Source organism: Saccostrea cucullata, unplaced genomic scaffold, assembly GCF_032062105.1.
Source record: "Saccostrea cucullata isolate Sc308-1 unplaced genomic scaffold, CSIRO_AGI_Scuc_v1 ctg27, whole genome shotgun sequence".
NCBI lineage: Eukaryota > Metazoa > Mollusca > Bivalvia > Ostreida > Ostreidae > Saccostrea > Saccostrea cuccullata.
The window spans coordinates 635698-655752 of NW_026920935.1; the positions used below are offsets into that span (position 1 = coordinate 635698).

At 32.8% G+C, this 20055-nt stretch overlaps 2 protein-coding genes and 1 long non-coding RNA gene across 3 annotated transcripts; all 3 read right to left on the bottom strand.

Annotated features, from left to right (window-relative positions):
* Window positions 1-5169, bottom strand: LOC134258692 (uncharacterized). Its single transcript, XR_009990208.1, has 4 exons — window positions 5074-5169; window positions 4687-4791; window positions 4212-4374; window positions 1-1505 (listed from the first exon to the last, which is right to left on the bottom strand). It is a non-coding gene; the product is annotated as an uncharacterized LOC134258692 (long non-coding RNA).
* Window positions 5170-8245: 3076 nt separating this feature from the next.
* Window positions 8246-16384, bottom strand: LOC134258728 (beta-glucuronidase-like). The gene is made up of 12 exons (XM_062741287.1): window positions 16162-16384; window positions 15583-15759; window positions 14812-14984; window positions 14096-14238; window positions 12035-12234; window positions 11720-11863; window positions 11341-11513; window positions 11087-11236; window positions 10830-10914; window positions 9619-9795; window positions 9228-9363; window positions 8246-8830 (listed from the first exon to the last, which is right to left on the bottom strand). Exons 1-12 carry the CDS (start codon window positions 16366-16368, stop codon window positions 8664-8666), a joined length of 1932 nt encoding a protein of 643 aa, XP_062597271.1. The 5' UTR covers window positions 16369-16384; the 3' UTR covers window positions 8246-8663.
* A 2037-nt stretch (window positions 16385-18421) lies between these two features.
* Window positions 18422-20054, bottom strand: LOC134258693 (integrin beta-like protein 1). Its single transcript, XM_062741232.1, has 2 exons — window positions 19902-20054; window positions 18422-19470 (listed from the first exon to the last, which is right to left on the bottom strand). The coding sequence occupies exons 1-2, from the start codon at window positions 19939-19941 to the stop codon at window positions 18473-18475; spliced, it is 1038 nt and encodes a 345-aa protein (XP_062597216.1). The 5' UTR covers window positions 19942-20054; the 3' UTR covers window positions 18422-18472.
* Window position 20055: the final 1 nt, after the last annotated feature.

A 20055-nucleotide genomic window follows, 5' to 3' on the forward strand; every position in this document is an offset into this window, starting at 1 on the left:
TTTTTGATATGACATTATTATATTATTTCCAACTTTTTTATTCAAGGAGAAAGCTAGGTATATTGCATACCATTTTGTAGGGAATGTCTTAGAGATGATATTTTATGACTATTCAGATACTCAACAACTGACCTTATTAGTAAAAATGGAGGTCAAAGGTCAATTAAGTGCAAAATTTTATGGGATTTTTTGATACTTTTTAATCTTCAAGCTAAATATTTACTATGATGTATGTTGAAATAGGAAATTTTGAATATACTCACAAAAGAGCATGATACTGTACTACATGAAACATATAAACTTTTTTTTCAATTCTGCATATAACTACTTAAAAGCGGTTGCTTAGCAACCCAGAATTTTTTAATTTTCGGGCAAGAATTTTCGTTTATTACTCATCCTAGACACATTTATGCATCTCAGCACATATAAAAGTTAGATGTGAGGTCATAACATTACAAGGGATGAACAGCAGATAAATTGTCTTAAAGTTTGACCTCATTAGAACTATTTTTAGGAGGTCAAAGGTCAAATAAGTGCAAAAGTTTCATCAATTTTTTTCAACACTTTTCAATATTCTTGCCATAATTTTACACAATGGATGTCGAAATGGAAAATTCTGAATATACTCTCAAAAAGGGATCAGAACTGCAATATCCATGCATCATATTAGTTCAAATATCTGTTTAATGACCTTTAAGTGGTTGCTAAGCAACAACTTTTTAAAGTTTTTGGCTATATACATGTTTGTTATTTCACATTCTGGACACATTCTCGACACTTTTTGTATATTTCATGATATTGTATGCAAGATATGGGCCATAAAGATGAAATAACATTTTTGTATTAAAAATTGACCTTGACTCTTGTTCTTAAGGGGATCAAGGTCATATCAGTACAGAATTCTGCTTTAAATTGTAAGTAAATATCAATTTTGAAATGCTTCGATCATGGATAAAACATCTAATAGTTGACGTGATAAAAATGGCAAACGACAAAATTTGCAAGCAAAGAATTCTGGTCTGCTTCTTACAAACCCCTAGCAAAACATGTATACAATCTTTTTGTTAAACAAAAAAAATCCATTCTCTTGAAGCCATTAAAAATAATCTTTATTTTCATGGATTTAATCTAACAAGAAAAAATAAACTAATTGATTTCATTACAAGATTTTTCTGGTATAACAGAGCTTAAGGGTTAGAATAAAGACCTGACATGTTATCTTGGAGGGAAATAATAATAATACATAGCATTGGCAATATTTAATGCAAAACTGTTTAGTCAATAACTTGAAATTGTGACGTTTATATCCAAATATACAAATCCAGAAATATTGCCAGATGAATTCCAAGTCAGACTGAAATCTTCAACAAAATGTTGAAGAACATTTTTACTTTGTGTCCACCATTCTTTTATCAACTGTCATTTCTCTGTAAGACTGGAGGAAATTCTTTGACTTGTCCAAGACATTATTATTTGCTGTCAAGTACAAGTGATCAGCTTCTATCCTGTAAAAGATTTATATATTTTGAAACAGATACATGTCATTGTGTATATGAATTTCCATTTATAAATAAAATTAAGAATGCTAAAATTACTACATTTATTTGATTTTCCTTTTAAAATTAATATTGTATTTATTTATTATGTGATTCAAGTAGTTAAATGATATTACTAAGTCAATGTATCAGGACTGATAATTCAACAACCTTGTAGTAAACCATCATGGTAAAATTACTGAACTAAAACAAATAGCATATATGGCAATCTGACTAAAGCCTCTGTTTACGCTATCGCAACATATGAAAAAATCTGGCAGTGGATGGAAGATCTAATTTAAATAGATTAATTAGATTGCTACGAAAGCCATGAAGGGACACATCAATTTTCAAAAAAGTAAAAAATGAGATCTTGAATTAGACAATCCAATCCCATGGATTACTAAATCGTTCCATCGATTTATAATTCGAGATCTCGAATTACACAATCCGATCTTAGGGATTACTTATTCGCCCCCTTGATTCATAATTTGAGATCTCGAATTACATACTGGTAATTCGTTTTCACAGATTAATAATTCAAGATCTGATTTTGGCAATCTGTGCTCTTGAATTTCATAACATATACGTACAGATACATTCAACCATTATAATCAATTTGTGCGTTCTATTTATTTTGTTTCAGCAACCGGTCATTTCCAACCTCTTTCATAACTAATACTTGATATTGCCATTAATTAACTTAGCGAAACTCTTTAGCAATGGAGGTAGGAAACGACAAATGTGCTATTGAATACAATGCAAGATTGATCATTGTAGAATTTATTAAGTAAAAAATCCTGGTGGAATACCTTGCTTAACAATCGCTGAACTTGCGTAATTAATTTAATGAACTAATTAAACTGTTACATTTTTAACGATATTTTTAACGAAGCGGGCTCTTCTAATTCAATTTTCACTGAAAATCGATGCATTTTAAAGCCGATAAAATAATTTAAACTTTCCTTATTTCGCAGCACAGTTAAGGTTACAAGAAGGAGGTGGGGCCTAATTTGTACGGGAAAACTTGACTATGACATCATACACAATATACGTCATACAACATTTAATAAAATTGACAAAATGAGTTTATCTGCTAATTTAATCAGTAAGAAATCTTCAAACTACATAAAAACTTACTACAGTGTGTTATTTTGTCTTTAGTTAAATCCCACATAACAAAGTTATAAACAAGTCACTGATCGCAATACACTTGTCAATATGACGTCATTTCTTACAACGTGACGTAGTTTGTATGCAGTGAGAGACAGATCAAGTAATATTTTCTGAACAAAATATGTATTCTCTTATTAAATAAAATATTATTTACAGATATTCTATGGGCCAATAAATTGAATTTAATGTCTTCTTCGCTATTTTATTAACATATTTTCTGAACATTACGTATTTAATTGACACTGCCGTATATTTGTATGCAAGTACATCGGAGGGTAATGTGGGGGGTCTTAATAAATCGATCTAGTGCAAGGGCATACACTCTTGGATCAAAGAAAGCTTTTACACAACTATAGAACTATTAAGGTATCTGAAAAGTGCTGCGATCCTGATGAAATCTTAAAAACAATTTAATTATATCAATATTTCATGCCGCTGACCAGTAAAAAATATAGCATTCGGTCATACAAGTATAATTTTAACAATGAAATTGCAGAATTTAGACAGGATCGCAGCACTTTTTAGAAACTACAATACGTGTTGAAAATATTTATATACTAAACTTGGAAATTTAACTTTGTTATGCCCTTGCACTAGTGATATTTATATGTAACATCAATACTTCAAGTCAATGTACTAAAATTTTCACGTGACTAGTCAAAATATAAAACATAATCGGGATATTAGCTTTTAATCATAATTCAATATTTGTACTAAAAATAATCGCCATCCCGATTACGAATACATTTTTAAATGCAAAATTTAGTCGATATTTCCGTTGCGCACCTTAACTGTACTGCGTTGACAATCTACTATTTGGAATTCAACTCTTGGCAATACATGTACATTGTATTTTAGGCATAAAATTGTTCAAATCATACGATTGTCACTACTGTAAACAATGCCATGTGCCCCAGTAATCTCGTGAGATTTAAGCTTTCTCGACTCCACTGCAAAAGAGCGGTAGTAAGTTAGATAACTGCGAGGTAATCGCGATATTACGTATTCAAAATATATTTATTTTAGAAATATTATGATTACACAGGACCCATATTCACTTTTACTATTTAGGACTTTCAATTATTCTAATATACACTTAACACAAAAACCTCTAAGATTTTTTGTTGTACAAATATCAGTACTAGCATATGGATTTGAAAATGTTCATGTATTTTTCTCATTTTAGACCGTAATATGTAATAAAAGGTAGGGTGTAAAATATTACAATATTCTATTCTTTAAACATGTATTACCATATCCGATATGTACAGATAAATAATTTTAATGAAATCATGGGAAGGGTTTATATTCTGAGGAAACGAATCATTTAAACTAAGAGTAATTTGAGGGAATGGATTGATAATCTGCGAGAATGAATTGGCAATTTGTTATGAAAGATTGTCAATCCGAGAGAACGGATTGTATAAATCGAGAACTCGGTTTACTTTTATAAATTTTTAAAAATTCTATGTCCCTTCATGGCTTTCATAGATTGCATACCTGCATGGCTGCCAGGGTTGTAAAAAGAATGGAAACAATAGACTGCAATGTTACTTCAGGGCAAAATTCCTGGGGCAAGGCTGTTCATGAGCATGGGAGTGTTGATAAACCATCCAGTGAGTTTGACCACCCATGTATGTGATGTACGATAATGGGAAAGTGTCTGAAAAATTGAGAAAATGGAAATTTTAACCACATACTTTATGCAGATTGGAAATACAACAGCAGTCTATAACAGCTTGTTCCATATCTCGGCATTCATTCAAATAGATATTACGTGTTTAAATAATGTGTTTGTTATGAATAATCAAGCATCATAAGTATTATGTTAAACGCTTATTCTTTGAAATAATTAAATCAAATGTTTATAAAATTGTATGAATGCAATATCATGAGAATGACACCAAATGAAATTTGACTTTATTTTTGAAATTTTAGAAATCCAGAAATTTTCAATACCAAAACAAAAATTTACCTGTTAATTGGTGTCCTTACATATCAATTAGCCTTCGTAGTTCATGGTGGGCTTAGCAAGTGGGTATTCACAGATGAAAGTATTGTTGCATATGGTGCCAGCACCCTAAAAATTCAATGTGAAAGTGGTACATGTACACACTGGTACACACATATTGAAAACAACTATCCATTATAATTATGGCAACTTTGATTTTACTTTGAACTTTCGAGTGATTGTCAATAGCATCAACGTTTAAAAGCAACACAAAACTGGCTGAACAATACGAAATATGCACACTGAAATATGAAGATCTATTTATAGTACGTGTACATTTAGTTTTCTTTTGAACGTGAATTAATTGCGTTTAAAACTTAAACTATTCAGTCAAAATACACGTATTCTCACCTGCTAATACCAAAAGCATGTCCGTATTATTTGATTCATTGATGTGATGATCTTCGTCGTGAAATAATCATGAAAATTGACGTTCTTCAGATCGCCATCGTGTTGTTGTTTATACTGCTACCCAATAGGCGGAAACACGTGTATTTCAATTCGTATCAACTCATACATTGATGAGTCGTATTTATTTATAATGCGAGTTTTTGTAATTTGTTAAATTTCATGCCAATATAGACCTAATTAAATTGCAAATTAAGTATACGGTATATTAACAAGATACAACAATATTAAAAATCTGATTTTTTTTTTTTTAGTAAAGATCGGCGTTTCAATCGGAGTTCCTCGGATGACTCGTACCTCGCACATAACCTCGGACGTCAACGGTGATCTTCCATCTTGCTGATTCAGTCATGTGATCTAATTTGAATTTCATTCAAATATTATACTTTTGAAATCCGAGTTACTTTGATGCACGCCCAACACTGTGTTCTTGCTTTCAAAGAATACTAACATTTGATTGTAATTAACACGAGGAATTACACAAATAAAGAAACCTTTTCTAAGAACTTTAGGCAGAGCGAAATATGAAATGAGTGACAAGGCAGTTTCCGGCGAAGAAATGTAGCGATCTGATGCGTATTCCTCCACCTATCACATCCGAGGTTTGAATGGAGCGTAGCGGAGTCAGCCGAGGATTGCCGATTGTCGGCGTTTAGGGAATCGATCTACAATTTTTATCAACATTGTATGTTATATCACAACATGAAATATGTACATCATTACATGTAGATGAATAAATTAACATTTCACTTCACACAAAAGACAGAACGATAGTATATATTTGTTTTTTGAAATCTATTTTTTTTTTTGTATTATGCATTTATTTCAGTAAAAATATATTTAAATGGTCAAAAAAGTCTTATAAAAGAATTTGTTGTTTCGAGTAAGACGCAACAATATCGACCTTGACGTTACATGTAAATATTGACCGATTTTTCCATAAAAACTATGCGAAGGTCACAAATTCAAATTATCGTAATTAAGAAAATACTGAGCGTAAGAAGGCCTGTAAGGACTTGTTGGAAAGGAAATTTTCTGTACTTTTAACAGCTTTATTTTGTTTTCCCTATTTCAACACAGAAATGAACATAAAACTGAGCTTTGTTTAAACATTACGAATAAAATCGAGAAAAAACACATAAGTGCAAGAAAATTCTTGTTTTTAAAATATGCTTTATAGTAATAACAATAATTTTTACATATTTTAAAAGCAGAGAAAAAATGCTTTAAGAATATATCATACTTTCTTTATAAAGTTAATCTGGAAAAGAATGCCAATCGTCTGGAAAATCGGCAATTGCTTTGGAAAATTACGCCATTTTCATAAAGTCACGTTTGTCTTCACAACGTAAAATCGATTAAATACCGGCAATCAAGACATAATCTTTTTAGATATTTTAAAAGTAGAGAAAATTTCCAAAAAGATGATATATAGTTTATATACCTTCATGCTACCATAAAATAGATACGGAGATCTTATTTTCGCGAAGTCGTGATTTAACGCGCCACCGGTCAATTTGACCGGTACGGAAGTGAAGGGGTTAAACAATACAAAATAGGAGAACAGCAAACAAGGGCCTCCAAAACATTAGAGGTGAGATCAGATGCCATGGAGGGGTGAGCATCCCCTGCCGTGTACTCCTTGTCATGATCGGGAAAAACACAAATATCCGTCGACATTTCTTGAATAATGGCATAAGAATTAGCATTAAAAATGTCAGTCAGCATTTGACTCAATAATGAATTGTATTTTCTGACAAGGTCATTGTATCGACCATAGAACTTACGAAATGATGATTTTAAACGAGACTATTGATATTCTTATTTCATCAACTTGTTTGTCAATAATTTACCTCTTTTTCAGAAATTGTACATATGTAGAGAATGCTCTTACGAATCAAATCAACTGAGACATATAAACACCGTATACAGATGCATGATGAAGGTATGTTGCTACATAAGTAAAGGAAATTGACGATTGAAAAGTTATCATGTTTATCATACAGCTTGGTTGTTAGATTAACTTTAACGTCTTTTTTTCAAGAAAAATATATAAATATGAAACAGAAGTATCAGTATTTGTGGTATCTCTTTTCTCAAGCTCACCGGGATAAATCGTATCGACATAAGATTGGAAATAACTATTGTTATTTGACAATCCGTCGGAGATATGTCTAAATGTCGAGTTGAAGGCCAAGGCAGGTGTTTTTGTTCTTTTCACGTACATGATTTTGGACAAATTCGTCTTCATATGAATACAAACACAAGTCTGCTAAAAAACGGGGCTCAATGGGTAGCCAAGGGAAATCTGACAGATTGTTGGAAGACCTGGTCTCCAAAAACCACATAGATAATGTCAATCAGAAACTCAAGCATCTTTTGAATGTCAACTTTAAAGCACTTGTGTGTACAATCAGAATGTTTTTTAGCAAAATAATTTTGCAAATGACCAATGACAAAGAAAGTGCATCTACAGCTACGAAAATGCAGCTGTCAATCATGTCAAAATGCCTGGACTTTAATTCATCTTGGGGAATAGTTGTGTATAAAGCTGAAAAGTCCCAAGTTTTTAAGCTGTTGATTTTTGAAAAATCTTGTGATTTCAAATTTTCAAAAAGTTCCTTGGAATTTGATCTGATTTACACCACTTCTCGAATATATTGTTACACAGTACTCTTGAAGTTTCTCCTTCACTACTGTTAATATCTTAGGGAGTAGCAAATAAAGAGCCTTGGTTGAACATTTACTGAAATCCGCTATATATCTCTGTTTGTAAGGATTTTCATGAATTTTCGAAATCCAATATAGATATGGTAATTCAGATTCATTTTGTTTTTTTAGAATACTAAAAATATTCAAAACTGGTAAAACTGACATGATTTTGAAGAATTTCTTCCTCAGAAAGGAACTATCTGTATAAAATAAGAGTATTAGATATCATCAACAAAAGCCAAAGAGAAATTACAATTCAAAAAAGATATTCCTTGTGAAAAAAAATGACATTGACACGATAACATTTCAAAAATGGCACAAAATTAGACCACTGCTGTCTCAGATCATAGTATACAGGTACAGTTGTATCTTAAATAAGAGGTGTCAAAATGAACATAATCAATAAAAAATTGTAAACTTTTATTGTAAAAAATCTCTCAAATAACAAGCAATAAAAACTTATAAAAGTGAATAAAAAAAATGACAGCTTTGTATTTTTCAATATTATTTTCAACTTAATTCACTTTGTTTGCAAACACACACATCAATCGTCTCAGATCAACTCTAACTTCATAAAACAAAAGTAGCACCATTGACTAGATATTACAATACTTTTGACATAATCACCTTGACACAAAACAAATTAAACTTCATTCACAGAATAGTTCAACATTCTCAAAATATTTTTCTGTGAGTCACTTGAAGTGTTCACTGTGATTATTATTTATGATAATCAACATCTCCCTTATATAGCACATGCAAATACAGGTGTATGATTTGAAACATAGAGTCAATTTACCCAATAGGGACAATATTATGGGTTAAAGGACATTAAGGATGTTGGTACTATGTCCATGGAAGCTGCCATGATAAGTCTTGTTAGTGTACATAAGATTTCTATATCTGGACCGAATTAAATGTGCCGACATCTTTGGCTGTCTCTGCCGAGTTAATAACCCTTTCTTATTTCCAACCACGCGGGTTATTTCTGAAATGTAGAATAGATGTTTCAAAGTGTGATTGTGTAGGGAAAATTTAAAATAATATCACTAAGGTGTTACTGTATATACATGTATAAAGGATTTGTTGAGAATACGATTTTCATAATAGTATTTAAAAATTAGATACATGTATCTAAATAACATAACTCAAAATCGAAAAGATTAAAGATCTGTTTACTATTTTCTTATGCAATTTTAAAAAGTTCATGCACTATCCAGTAAGAAGTTACTTCTAGTAGATTATGATTCCTATTTAAAAAAAAAATGAAGTAGTTTGATTAAGTAAAAAATGATGTATGTGAAACGAATTACTACATGTATATATGTCTTCTATGTATTTTTTAGCAGTGAAAAAAGTGTGATGGTTACAACAAACTTACTTACGTTGAATAGTCATGAAATCAGCAAAATTCCAAACCATTTCCCCCACCAGGAATTCTTTTCTCAGATGGTCAAAAACTTTATGATATTCCTGAAGAAATTCTACCTGAAATTCCTCTGTAAACACGAAGGATGGATCCTAACAAGAGGAAAATAAATACCTTATAATTCCATTCTAATATTTCTATTTAAAAGGGCACTAACAACAGAGTAAGGTGAATTTTGAGGGGAAAAAATGAATTTTTTGCTTTCTTTTCAATTTTCTTACTGCATAGTTCATTTAATGATTTGATAATTAATTAGGTCACATTTCTGCAAAAGTTTATTACTATTATTATCTAATATAGCTAATTTGAAACGTTATTTATTCTTAAAATTTAATTGTAATACTAACCTGATGATATCCCGGAATGGTATCAGCTCCGTATTCTGTAACGATGATTGGTTTATTGTATTTATTATGGAAAGCTTTAAGGTCATTTGTCAATTGTAGATTAATCAGCTCAGTGTGGGAACAATCAGAATACCAGGCATAGTAACGGTTTATACACAGGATATCATTGTACTGGGCCTAAAAAACAAACAAACACAAGGCATCATAACGGTTTATACACAGGAAATCATTATAATGGGCTTAAAACAAACAAAGACAAGGCACTGTTGTGGTTTATACACAGGATATCATTGTACTGGGTCTAAAACAAAAAAACATAATACATCATAATGATTTAAACACAGGATATCATTGTACTGGGCCTACAATAAACAAACACAAGACAATGTAATGTCAGAATATCATAACATATATACTGGGCCTACAACAAACAAAGATGTAATGGTTTATATACAGGATATCATTGAACTGGGCCTAAACAAACTAACACAACAAAAGGCACTCTACATATTGGTTTATACACAGGATATCATTAAACGGGTTTAAAACAAACAAGCACAAGGCAATGTACATAATATTTTAAATACAGGATATCATTGTAATGAGCCAAAACAAACAAAAATAAGGCACTGTAGGGGTTTATACACAGTGTATCGTTGTACTGGGCCTAAAACAAACAAAATAAAGGCATAGTAACGAATAATACACAGGATATCATTGTACTGTACCTAAAACAACCAAACACTAAGCTAAGTTATGGTTTGTACTTGTAATTACATTGTACTGACCCTGCAAAAAACAAATGCAAGGCATGGTAGTGGTATATACAAGTGATATCATTTTACTGGGCCTGTATCAACCAATGGTTTAAGTTATGCACAAGGCACTGTACATAATGGTTTTTAAACAAGATATCATTGTGCTGGGCCAAACACAAACAAACACAAGGCACTGGAATGATTTTTTTACCCCACCTTTGCTGATTTTTCTGAGAAATCCTTGCTTACGATTAGTCAAAGTTTGTCATGTGAAGAGAGGGTTGCAATGCAAACTCTAGCAACAATGCCTGTGTGAAGAGTTCTTCTTTTTATGGAGGTTTGATCAATTAGATAACATATAGCATGCCACCCAGTATTTCACTCCTTGGTAGTCTAGTAATATCTTCAGGTAATATAACATTTTTCTTCTTTGAGTTGAAGAGCAATACTTACAGCTTTTTCTTCACCATAATCAGCATTAGCAACAAAAGTGACAAGTCTGGTTGGGTCTGCTTTCTTTACATGCAATAAAATCGTCCTGCCATAGAAAAAAAAAACAAAATACAGATCTTCATCAAAATCACGAAAGGATTTGGTGCTTTTTTTTAAATGTAAGACCTTTGCATTCATAATAACAGAGAACAAGATAACTTTGTTTAAATGGCTTCCAAAAAAACTTAAAGCGAGGTAGATGAGCATATCAGACTGACTTGAAATAGAACTTGGCCTCTGGGAGTCCAGACTTGGGTTCGTTGGCTACAGACCAGATGATAACGGCTGGACGGTTCTTGTCTCTCTGAATCATTTCATCCATGACTTGCAGGTGGTGTGCCAAAGACGCATTACCAAAGTTACCTTTCCTTTAAATATAACGATAGACAAGTATACAATATAGAAAATGAAAACTGTCTCAAACTAGGCAGCCAATCACAGAGAAGATAAATATACATGTGTCTGGACCTACTCTATCCCTACACCTGGACTTTCATCAATGACCACAATGCCTTGTTGGTCAGCTTGGTCCATAATCTCCTCGGCATAGGGGTAATGGGATGTCCTAAAACAGTTAGCACCCAGCCACTTCAGTAGATTGAAGTCCTTGGCAATCAAAGGATAATCTAGTCCCTTACCTCTGATCTAAATTTACAATTAGGAGAAAGCATCTCAAATTAGTTTTATCTGCTTGCTAAATATAAATGAAAGATGTGTGTGTTTTTTTTAACTGAACAATGTATGACTGATATGGTAGAATCAAAATAAAAAAAGAAAATTTGCAAAAGACTTCAGACTTAGGATGCTTGCTAAATGTTTGCTAAGGAGGTTAAAGGAGCAATTATTGTTACATCAGAGTCCTCATGTTTGGCAACTCCATGGCAGTAGAATGGTTTGTTGTTGATCAGAAGTTGTGTGTTGGTGTTAGACACAGTACGGATACCAAATGGGAGGCTGTACTGATCAGTATCGCCAGATGTTGAGGTCAAGGTCACCTTTAAAAAAAATAGAAGTTTTAAGACAAACATTTAAAAAATTATCCTGTCCTTGCTGATACTATTTATAGAACCAATACTGCACAGCAAAAGTCACAACGGAATATACTTGCACAGTAATTTATACAATAGAATTTTATCTAAGGAAAGCAGACAAATAATTGTGAAAACCTTGAATGTATAGAGGTAGGCAGTGTCATTTGACGAGTTCAGCATGGAGTAGGGCCACCAAAGGTTGGCATTGTTTACAGTTATCTTCCCTTGTGGCTGACTTCCCTGCCCAGCAGAGTTACCCTCCTTGTCGAGGATGGTAATTTGGAATGATTGAACCATGGAGGCCATACTAGGTGTCACTGTATAACTTACCAAACCTAAAATTAAACATACCTGTATACAATATAAATTGTCTGATTAAAATGTTGTGAATAATATATCTTGCTCATGACAATAAAATCTTTTAGTGCATTTCAGTGCATTCAATTGTTGATTGTGTTATTTTGTCATGAATACTGTCTGATTCTGGAAAAATTAATTGAACAATTTGAGCCTAAATACACATATAAAACAAGATTTACTGTATACTTATGAAATAATTGCTGTGTTTGAGGAATTTAAAAGATTAAACAATACAAGATTCCCATGGGCCACAATGCTCACCTGAGTAACTTTGTCCCTCCTGTTCTTAACCAGACTTTTCCCCCTGTGGCCAACCATACACCTTGGGCCAACAATTTAGAATTTATACTTCCCCAGAATGTTCCTACAAAAGTTCATCTTTTCTGTTCATCTTTTCTAGCTCAGTGGTTCTTGAGAAGATTTTTAAAGAGTTTTCCTTAATATCAATGTAAAACTTTGATTCCCTGTTGTGGCCCCTACCAATCCCCAGTTGGCCATGATTTCAACAATTTTAAATACACCATACCCCAGGATGCTTCCAAATAGGTTTCATCTTTTCCGGCTCAGTGGTAATTTTTTTGGATGAAGATTTTTGAAAAAAAAACTTCCTTGATTATTCAATGTTAATCTTTGATTTGCTCTTGTGGCCCCATCCTAGCCCTGGGGACCCTAATCTGAACAACTGAGATTCCACAAAACCCAGGATGTGTCCACATAAGTTTCTCTTTTCTGGTCCAGTGGATTTTGAGAAAAAGATTTTTTAAAGACCCAACCCTATTTTGGCATTTTCTTGATTATCTTCCTTTGGAAAGGGCTTGGCCCTCTATTTTAAGAATTTACAATCTCCTTTACCCTGGGATGCTTTGTACCAGTATTGGTTAAAATTGGCCCAGTGATTCTTGAGAAGTTGAAAATCTGGAAATTTATGTTTACAGATGGATAGACAGACAGATGCCAGAAATTAGGTGATCAGAAAATCTCACTTGAGCTTTCAGCTCAGGAGAGCTAAAAGACAGAGTTCCTTAGGGCATAGTTATAAATTTCCAACAAAATCTCAAGATTGATGGGTATATTTTACAACAATTCTTATGATTATGGATTTTTTTTTTTTCTGCTACTCTGAATACCAGTATGTAAACTTTTGTATAAAAAATGCAGAAGCTAGTTTTAGATGTGATCAGAAGTGTCTTATAATGTCACAACTGATTTGTATTTTAAGCATAAGAAAAAGGGTGATGTAATCCAAACCCAAAATAAATTTATTCCCATGAATTTACATCATAATCAAAAGACATCTCTCTCTATTTTTCTACTGAACAAAATTAGAAGAAATCTGAATTAGCTTATTTGTTAATGAACTTTAAAATAAGCTTCAGAATATGTATCTCTTTGGTCTTTTGAGTAACCGTAGAGAAATTGTATTTATATGACAATCACTGAGGGTTTTGTAAATATTCTAGCTAACCATTACCTCAGGCAAAGCGAGATATTGGGTAACAAGTGCCAGATATTGTGTATTGTAAATTCTTATTATTGATTTCTTTGTTGAGAGTAAATACACAAACATACAATTAAACAAAAGAAATGTATGATTTTTGCTACATTAGATATAAAACTTCCAAGTAGCAAATCTTGACTGATACTCCTCTAAATAAAAAAGATTATCATGTAAAACAACTGCAGTAAAATATTTTTCTTATAAAAGCTACATCATATATAGTGTACATTTTGACAACAGTTGCTTCAAATTTAAATTAAAGAGAATAAAATGTTAATCTGAAATTTGAAGTTTGAAGTTAAACTTAAAATCACACAATAACACATTTTGCACTTTACCATTGCTTCCTTGTATGTCAGTTACTATGGTGATGTCCTCAATATAAACTTTAGGTGTGGTGTACACTTTTACAGTTCTATGAATCCCAGCATAGTTGAAAAAGTCCATCTGTAGATTTTGGACAAAATATCCTTTAGGATATCTGTAAGTTGATTGAATTTACTCATCAGTAAAAATTTTCTTCTGTTCAAACAAGAAGATTTTTATACAACTGAATCCTTACTTAGTAGGATTTAGTTAACAATTCACCATTGGAAGGTTTAAATAAAGTATTTTTCACTCATAAATAGGGGCAATTTACAGATAAAATGACAATTCTATCTTCAAAAGAAAATTGTAAAAGTGTCAAAAAGTAGTTCTCTTTCTGAAATAAATTCATACATAATTGAGCTGGATGTTTCCTATTATGTTTCTCTATGCTCAGTCATATTTTTAGTCATTTAAGGGTGACCTTCAAACTGATGACCTTCCTTAGTCTAAAGTTAAGGTAAGTCTTAATTTTTTCTAATCATTTAAAGAAACTATTGGAAATAGATTAAAAATCAAAATAAGCAGCACCTCAAGAGAGAGACCTAGTTTTTCCAAAAATGTTCTGCTGCAATGCAAAGTGCATGAACTCAAATGTCAATTTATTTTTATGCAATAGGAAAAATTCTCTTAAATCCAATTAATATACAAATAGTTAATTTCATTTTTACCAAGCCAAAATTCTTACTTGAGTGGATCATTTTTGTACTCTATCGTCCCTGGGGGTAGTGTTGTGGGGGTCAGTGTGTTATTTATAGCTATGGTCACTCTGTTTGGGCCATTTGTATTATAATTTTTCAATTCTGTTTCAAATGGCAGGTGCCCTCCAGAATGCTGCATGACCTCCTGTCCATTCAGCCACTGTAGTGAAAACAGAAATTTAATCAATATGTCAACTCTACATGGATTATCAACATATGAATTTAAAGTGCCATCATGCATACAATATGTAAATCTGTAGACTGAAGTACTTTTTTGTGTGGTATAAATTTACCATCTTATGTAAAACTTATATCACAAATTTTCCATATATCAAAATAAAGTAGACACTTGGTGCTTTCATGTACTTAATGAAACAGTATATGCAAGGAAAATAGTTCTTGAAAGAGAAATATGCATATTTGACTACCCATGGATTTGACAGAAATAAATATTTTGTGGAATGATACCGCAAAACTCGGTTAGTACAAACACGGATATTGCGAATTAACGGATATAGCGAAGTCATCTTGGATCCCCAGCTATATATATTTAATTAATTTCTTATACGGTTATAACGAATAACGGATATAACGAAGTAATTTCATAGGTCCCAGTGACTTCGTTATAACCGAGTTTTGCTGTATGACCCAATGGAAAAAGTACATCTACAGTATTTAAACTCCAGTACTACTAAGTACTTGGTTAAAGTTGGTTGAAATTTTACTTATTTTTATTTATTATTTCCATTTGAACTTACTACAATGGTATTATAATGTGCGCTGTCAATTCGTAATACAGTCCTCTTTGAGGCAAGTTCTGGTGGGATGTAGAATTCGTTGTCATACCAGGCCCACCCCACAAAATCTCGTAGTTCCTTACTCTGGGTAATGTCATTGTAGCTGGAAGGGACTGGCATAGGTATAACAGGGCCACTCTATAATAAACATATCCAGTTTCGTACTGTATGTTGATTCAATATTTGGTACATAGCTTACATGGTATATATATTTTTTACAAATTAAAACTTTTTACTATAATCAAATGAAATGACCTAGTTTGAGAAGGTCTTGGGTAAATTTAATTAGCCTAGCTGCTATTTTTTCTCTTTCATTCTCTTCACCTTTTGGATATCAAACACTAATTCTCAACATTTGAAGTTACTATAATACTATATGAAGTTATTGCATTTTCCTCAATGAAATTTTGAGAAAAAAATATCACTCAGAGATACATTTACATTATTTATATCTCTTCATTGTAAAAAAAAAAAGTCATTTGACCATATATGGATATATAATATTTTTAAACATATAGCCAAAACTTGTTAGCTATGGACCTGTTGGAGCGGTCTTGAGTACCATTTCTCTTCGAATCCCTGGAACCTATTCTCCGATGAATCAATTCTAAAATTCCACATACCGTCTAAATTTTGGAAAACTGTCCGTGATATCGAATTTCGGGGATACAACATACCTGACATTGCACAAAGTAATTGTAAACAAACAACATGAATGAAGAACATTCGTTTCATGGGAGCAGCCATTTTTACTGAATAATAAGTCACATGATATGCACACGTGACATAGAAAAGGACTAGGTAGAGTAACGACTGAATTTGGCCCAAAAGTTAAAGGTGCTTATAGACACATATTTGAACTTAATATTGGCTGACAAAAGTTACCACTGGTATAATATGCCAATTATATATTGCAAAAAAAATTAGCATTTTTCTGCACTAGAGCTCTGTTAGTAATGGTAACTTTTTTAATGACGTCAGACAAAATGGCGGATACTGATCGAGTCGGTCCTACTAAACCAGAGAATCTGAGAGAACTCTAGGTTTATTTGGTAAATTCAAATAAATTTTATGCCTAATTGAGTTCAATTTTACTCTATAAATCGTTTTCTATCTATAAAATCAATAAGAAGATTATTCTATGAAAGTTTTCCCTCAGAAAAAAAAGTTGAAGAAGTAACAAATCATTGTAATGTTTCTACCACACCTTTATACATAAACTCTGTGTACATGTATATAGGTGTGGTATGTCTTTTCAATATGTGTTTTCTTTCCTGACTGAAAGTTTCTGAATCTTTATTTTGAATATCTTTTGTTATTGTTATTGTTGTTAAAGTGTATTTAATGTAGAATCAAAATTTTATTACTTTAATTATTTTACATTTGACAATCCGGAAGACACGTTGGAGAAAAATTCTGTAGGGAAGAAGTACTTTACTGTTACAGTACCAAAAAGTATTTCTGAACGCATTCTCTTGCTGCAAAATGATGCACGAAGCAACAATAATTATATCTTGGTTTGACATTTTCTTCTTAAAAAATATGTCATGTTAACAATGGTATACACCAATGTCACAAATGGTACACCAATGGTGCCATTGTTAACATTTTTTTTCCAACTGTACCCAAAATATTTTGAAATACAACGGTACAAATTGTTACCATTGGCCAACAGGTGATGGTACCAATGGAAATACTCTGAACACACCCAATATTTTCTCAAATTTTCTGTATAGTATCACGAATTATATATTGCAATAGCATTTCAAGCGAAAATTTAATTAAAACTTATTTTATCTGGAAATTATTGGAACTACGAATTCCGGGACGCGTTTGATTAACACCTCCTTAAAATTGCAATTTCACAAATTTTAAATTAATTTCCTATCCTAAATATATTTTAAAAAGAAGCGATTTTGTTGTGTGTTAATGAAAAATATCACATTTATAATTCAGAAAATTCAGAGTAGAAATATTCGAAAGATAACCCCCTCGATAGTATCGTCAGCTCGTGCTCAGTGTTGTGTACAGAGTTTAAAAATTGAATACATAATTCTCGTCAAATATTTCGTCAAATTCAGGTTTTTTTTCCTTCAGGCTTCAAGAAATTTTTGGCCAAGGGTTCTAAACCCCAATTTCTTCGATTGTACAAATATTGCATCCCTCGAAACGTAATATCAGGGACCTAAAATATATATACTAGGTTAGTATATAAGTCCCTGGTTTCTCACTTGAGCAACTGTTACATTTGTTGTAACGAGCATAAAATTCAAGTCAGATGATACTCCTTAAACTAAACTAAGATCTCTATATTTATTTGTGCTTTTCCAGGGATTATAACTAAGGCTTATATAGTATAGGTGTGACGGTGGATACATGTTGGAGAAACCTTAATCTCCTCCTGGCACCTAATCCCACCTCTGGACTTTCCAGAAACACGTGTTTATCTGCCCTGTATACAGATTTGTATTGTTTGTAGGTTTTTTAAGATCGATCTATGTATTATTTTTAACTTTTACAATAAAAAAAATATACTCTCTTTACGAGATGATGTCAATTTCAGACAGTAGAATACTTTAATAGTACATGTATATTTAGAGCTGTTAAGTACTTTGGAAAATAGATGTTTAGGAAATACAGTGTGATGATTGTTAATGTGTATATTCCCAGAGATTATTACATGATTTAGTTCTCACTCATTTTTCAAACAAAACAAACGTAACTTCGATATATATTGTATAAAATGTATTTCTTGTTCACTGACAGTGTCAAAAGATAATTTAACAAAAATTTTAACAAAGATTTTAAATCTGTAGTAAGTCACAAACTATAATATCAAACACAAACGTAATTACGGATGATGGCAATTACAAACATGGTTGTCACATGTGGGAATTTGATGATGTAGACAAGTGCAATCATTGGCATGTGTGCACTCCACGGCGCGACGTGGGTGATGGCAGTGGCATTGGTGATTGTCACATGTGGCAATCTGACCATTACCGCATGTACAGTCATTAGCATGGACGCATTCGTTCACTGCACGCCTTGGGTGATGGCAATGGCACTGATGATTGTCACATGTGGCAATCTGACCATTACCGCATGTGCAGTCATTAGCATGGACGCATTCGTTCACTGCACGCCGTGGGTGATGACAATGGCACTGGTGATTGTCACATGTAGCAATTTGGTTACCACCGCATGTGCAGTCAGACGCATGGTGGCATTCAATCACTGCACGCCTTGGGTGATGGCAGTGGCACTGGTGATTGTCACATGTGGCAATTTGGTTACCACCGCATGTGCAGTCAGACGCATGGTGGCATTCAATCACTGCACGCCTTGGGTGATGGCAGTGGCACTGATGATTGTCACATGTGGCAATCTGACCATTACCGCATGTACAGTCATTAGCATGGACGCATTCGTTCACTGCACGCCGTGGGTGATGACAATGGCACTGGTGATTGTCACATGTAGTAATTTGGTTACCACCGCATGTGCAGTCAGACGCATGGTGGCATTCAATCACTGCACGCCTTGGGTGATGGCAGTGGCACTGGTGATTGTCACATGTGGCGATTTGGTTACCACCGCATGTGCAGTCTGACGCATGGACGCATTCGTTCACTGCTCGGCGTGGGTGGTGGCAATGACACAGGTGATTGTCACATGTGGCGATTTGGTTACCACCGCATGTACAATCAGATGCATGAACGCATTCGTTCATGTTGTGGCAGTGGCATGTATTTTGTTCGCAGTGTCCAATCATATTTGTACCGCATATTTTATTACAGTCGGAGTCTGTCGAACACGCTGTGTTTTGTTGGCCAATCACCAATGATACTGAAGAAAAAAAGGACAAAATGAGAAAAGGGGTTGTTACTTAATATAATTACGCTTATAAGTCATGAATAAATCAAGCTTATATTTATTGAAGTTATACATGTATACGCTTTGTAATGAAAAAAATTAGTTATTTTTTGTTGCACATATTTATGCTTATCTATTTTTTCCGAAAGGAACGGATGTATAGGGTTAACGCTTTTTGAGACTATCTGTTAGATGTACTTGAGAAAACGCACTTGGCCAAAGAAAATACCCGTGATGTAAGCGAAAAACATGAACAATGTAATTTTGATGTTTTGAAAATTGATTTTCTATAGTAGTTCAGAAATAATGTGTATGTTTAGGCATACACCTTTTGGTAAATACTAATTTCAATCCATATATGATTCGCAAAATGAGGAAAACACTTATTAGGGTGCCAAACTTACCTAAAGCCAAAGAGACTAACGACGTCAAAGCGGCCCTCATCGTGCTTTATGTTTCTGATTCCTTCTAAAGACTATTAATCTTCTGTCTGTCCTCTCTCTCATTTTATATATGTAGTCAGGGATATAATTATCCTTCATCATGAAAGCCCGAGGA

Coding starts and splice junctions, on each gene's coding strand:
- LOC134258693 (XM_062741232.1), bottom strand. CDS start 19,941: ATGAGGGCCGCTTTGACGTCGTTAGTCTCTTTGGCTTTAG. Junction 19,471..19,901: donor GTTAGTCTCTTTGGCTTTAG/GTAAGTTTGGCA, acceptor TTTTTTCTTCAG/TATCATTGGTGATTGGCCAA.
- LOC134258728 (XM_062741287.1), bottom strand. CDS start 16,368: ATGGCTGCTCCCATGAAACGAATGTTCTTCATTCATGTTGTTTGTTTA. Junction 10,915..11,086: donor GAGGCCAAGTTCTATTTCAA/GTCAGTCTGATA, acceptor TTTCTATGGCAG/GACGATTTTATTGCATGTAA. Junction 9,796..10,829: donor ATTATGGTGAAGAAAAAGCT/GTAAGTATTGCT, acceptor TTTGTTTTTTAG/GCCCAGTACAATGATATCCT.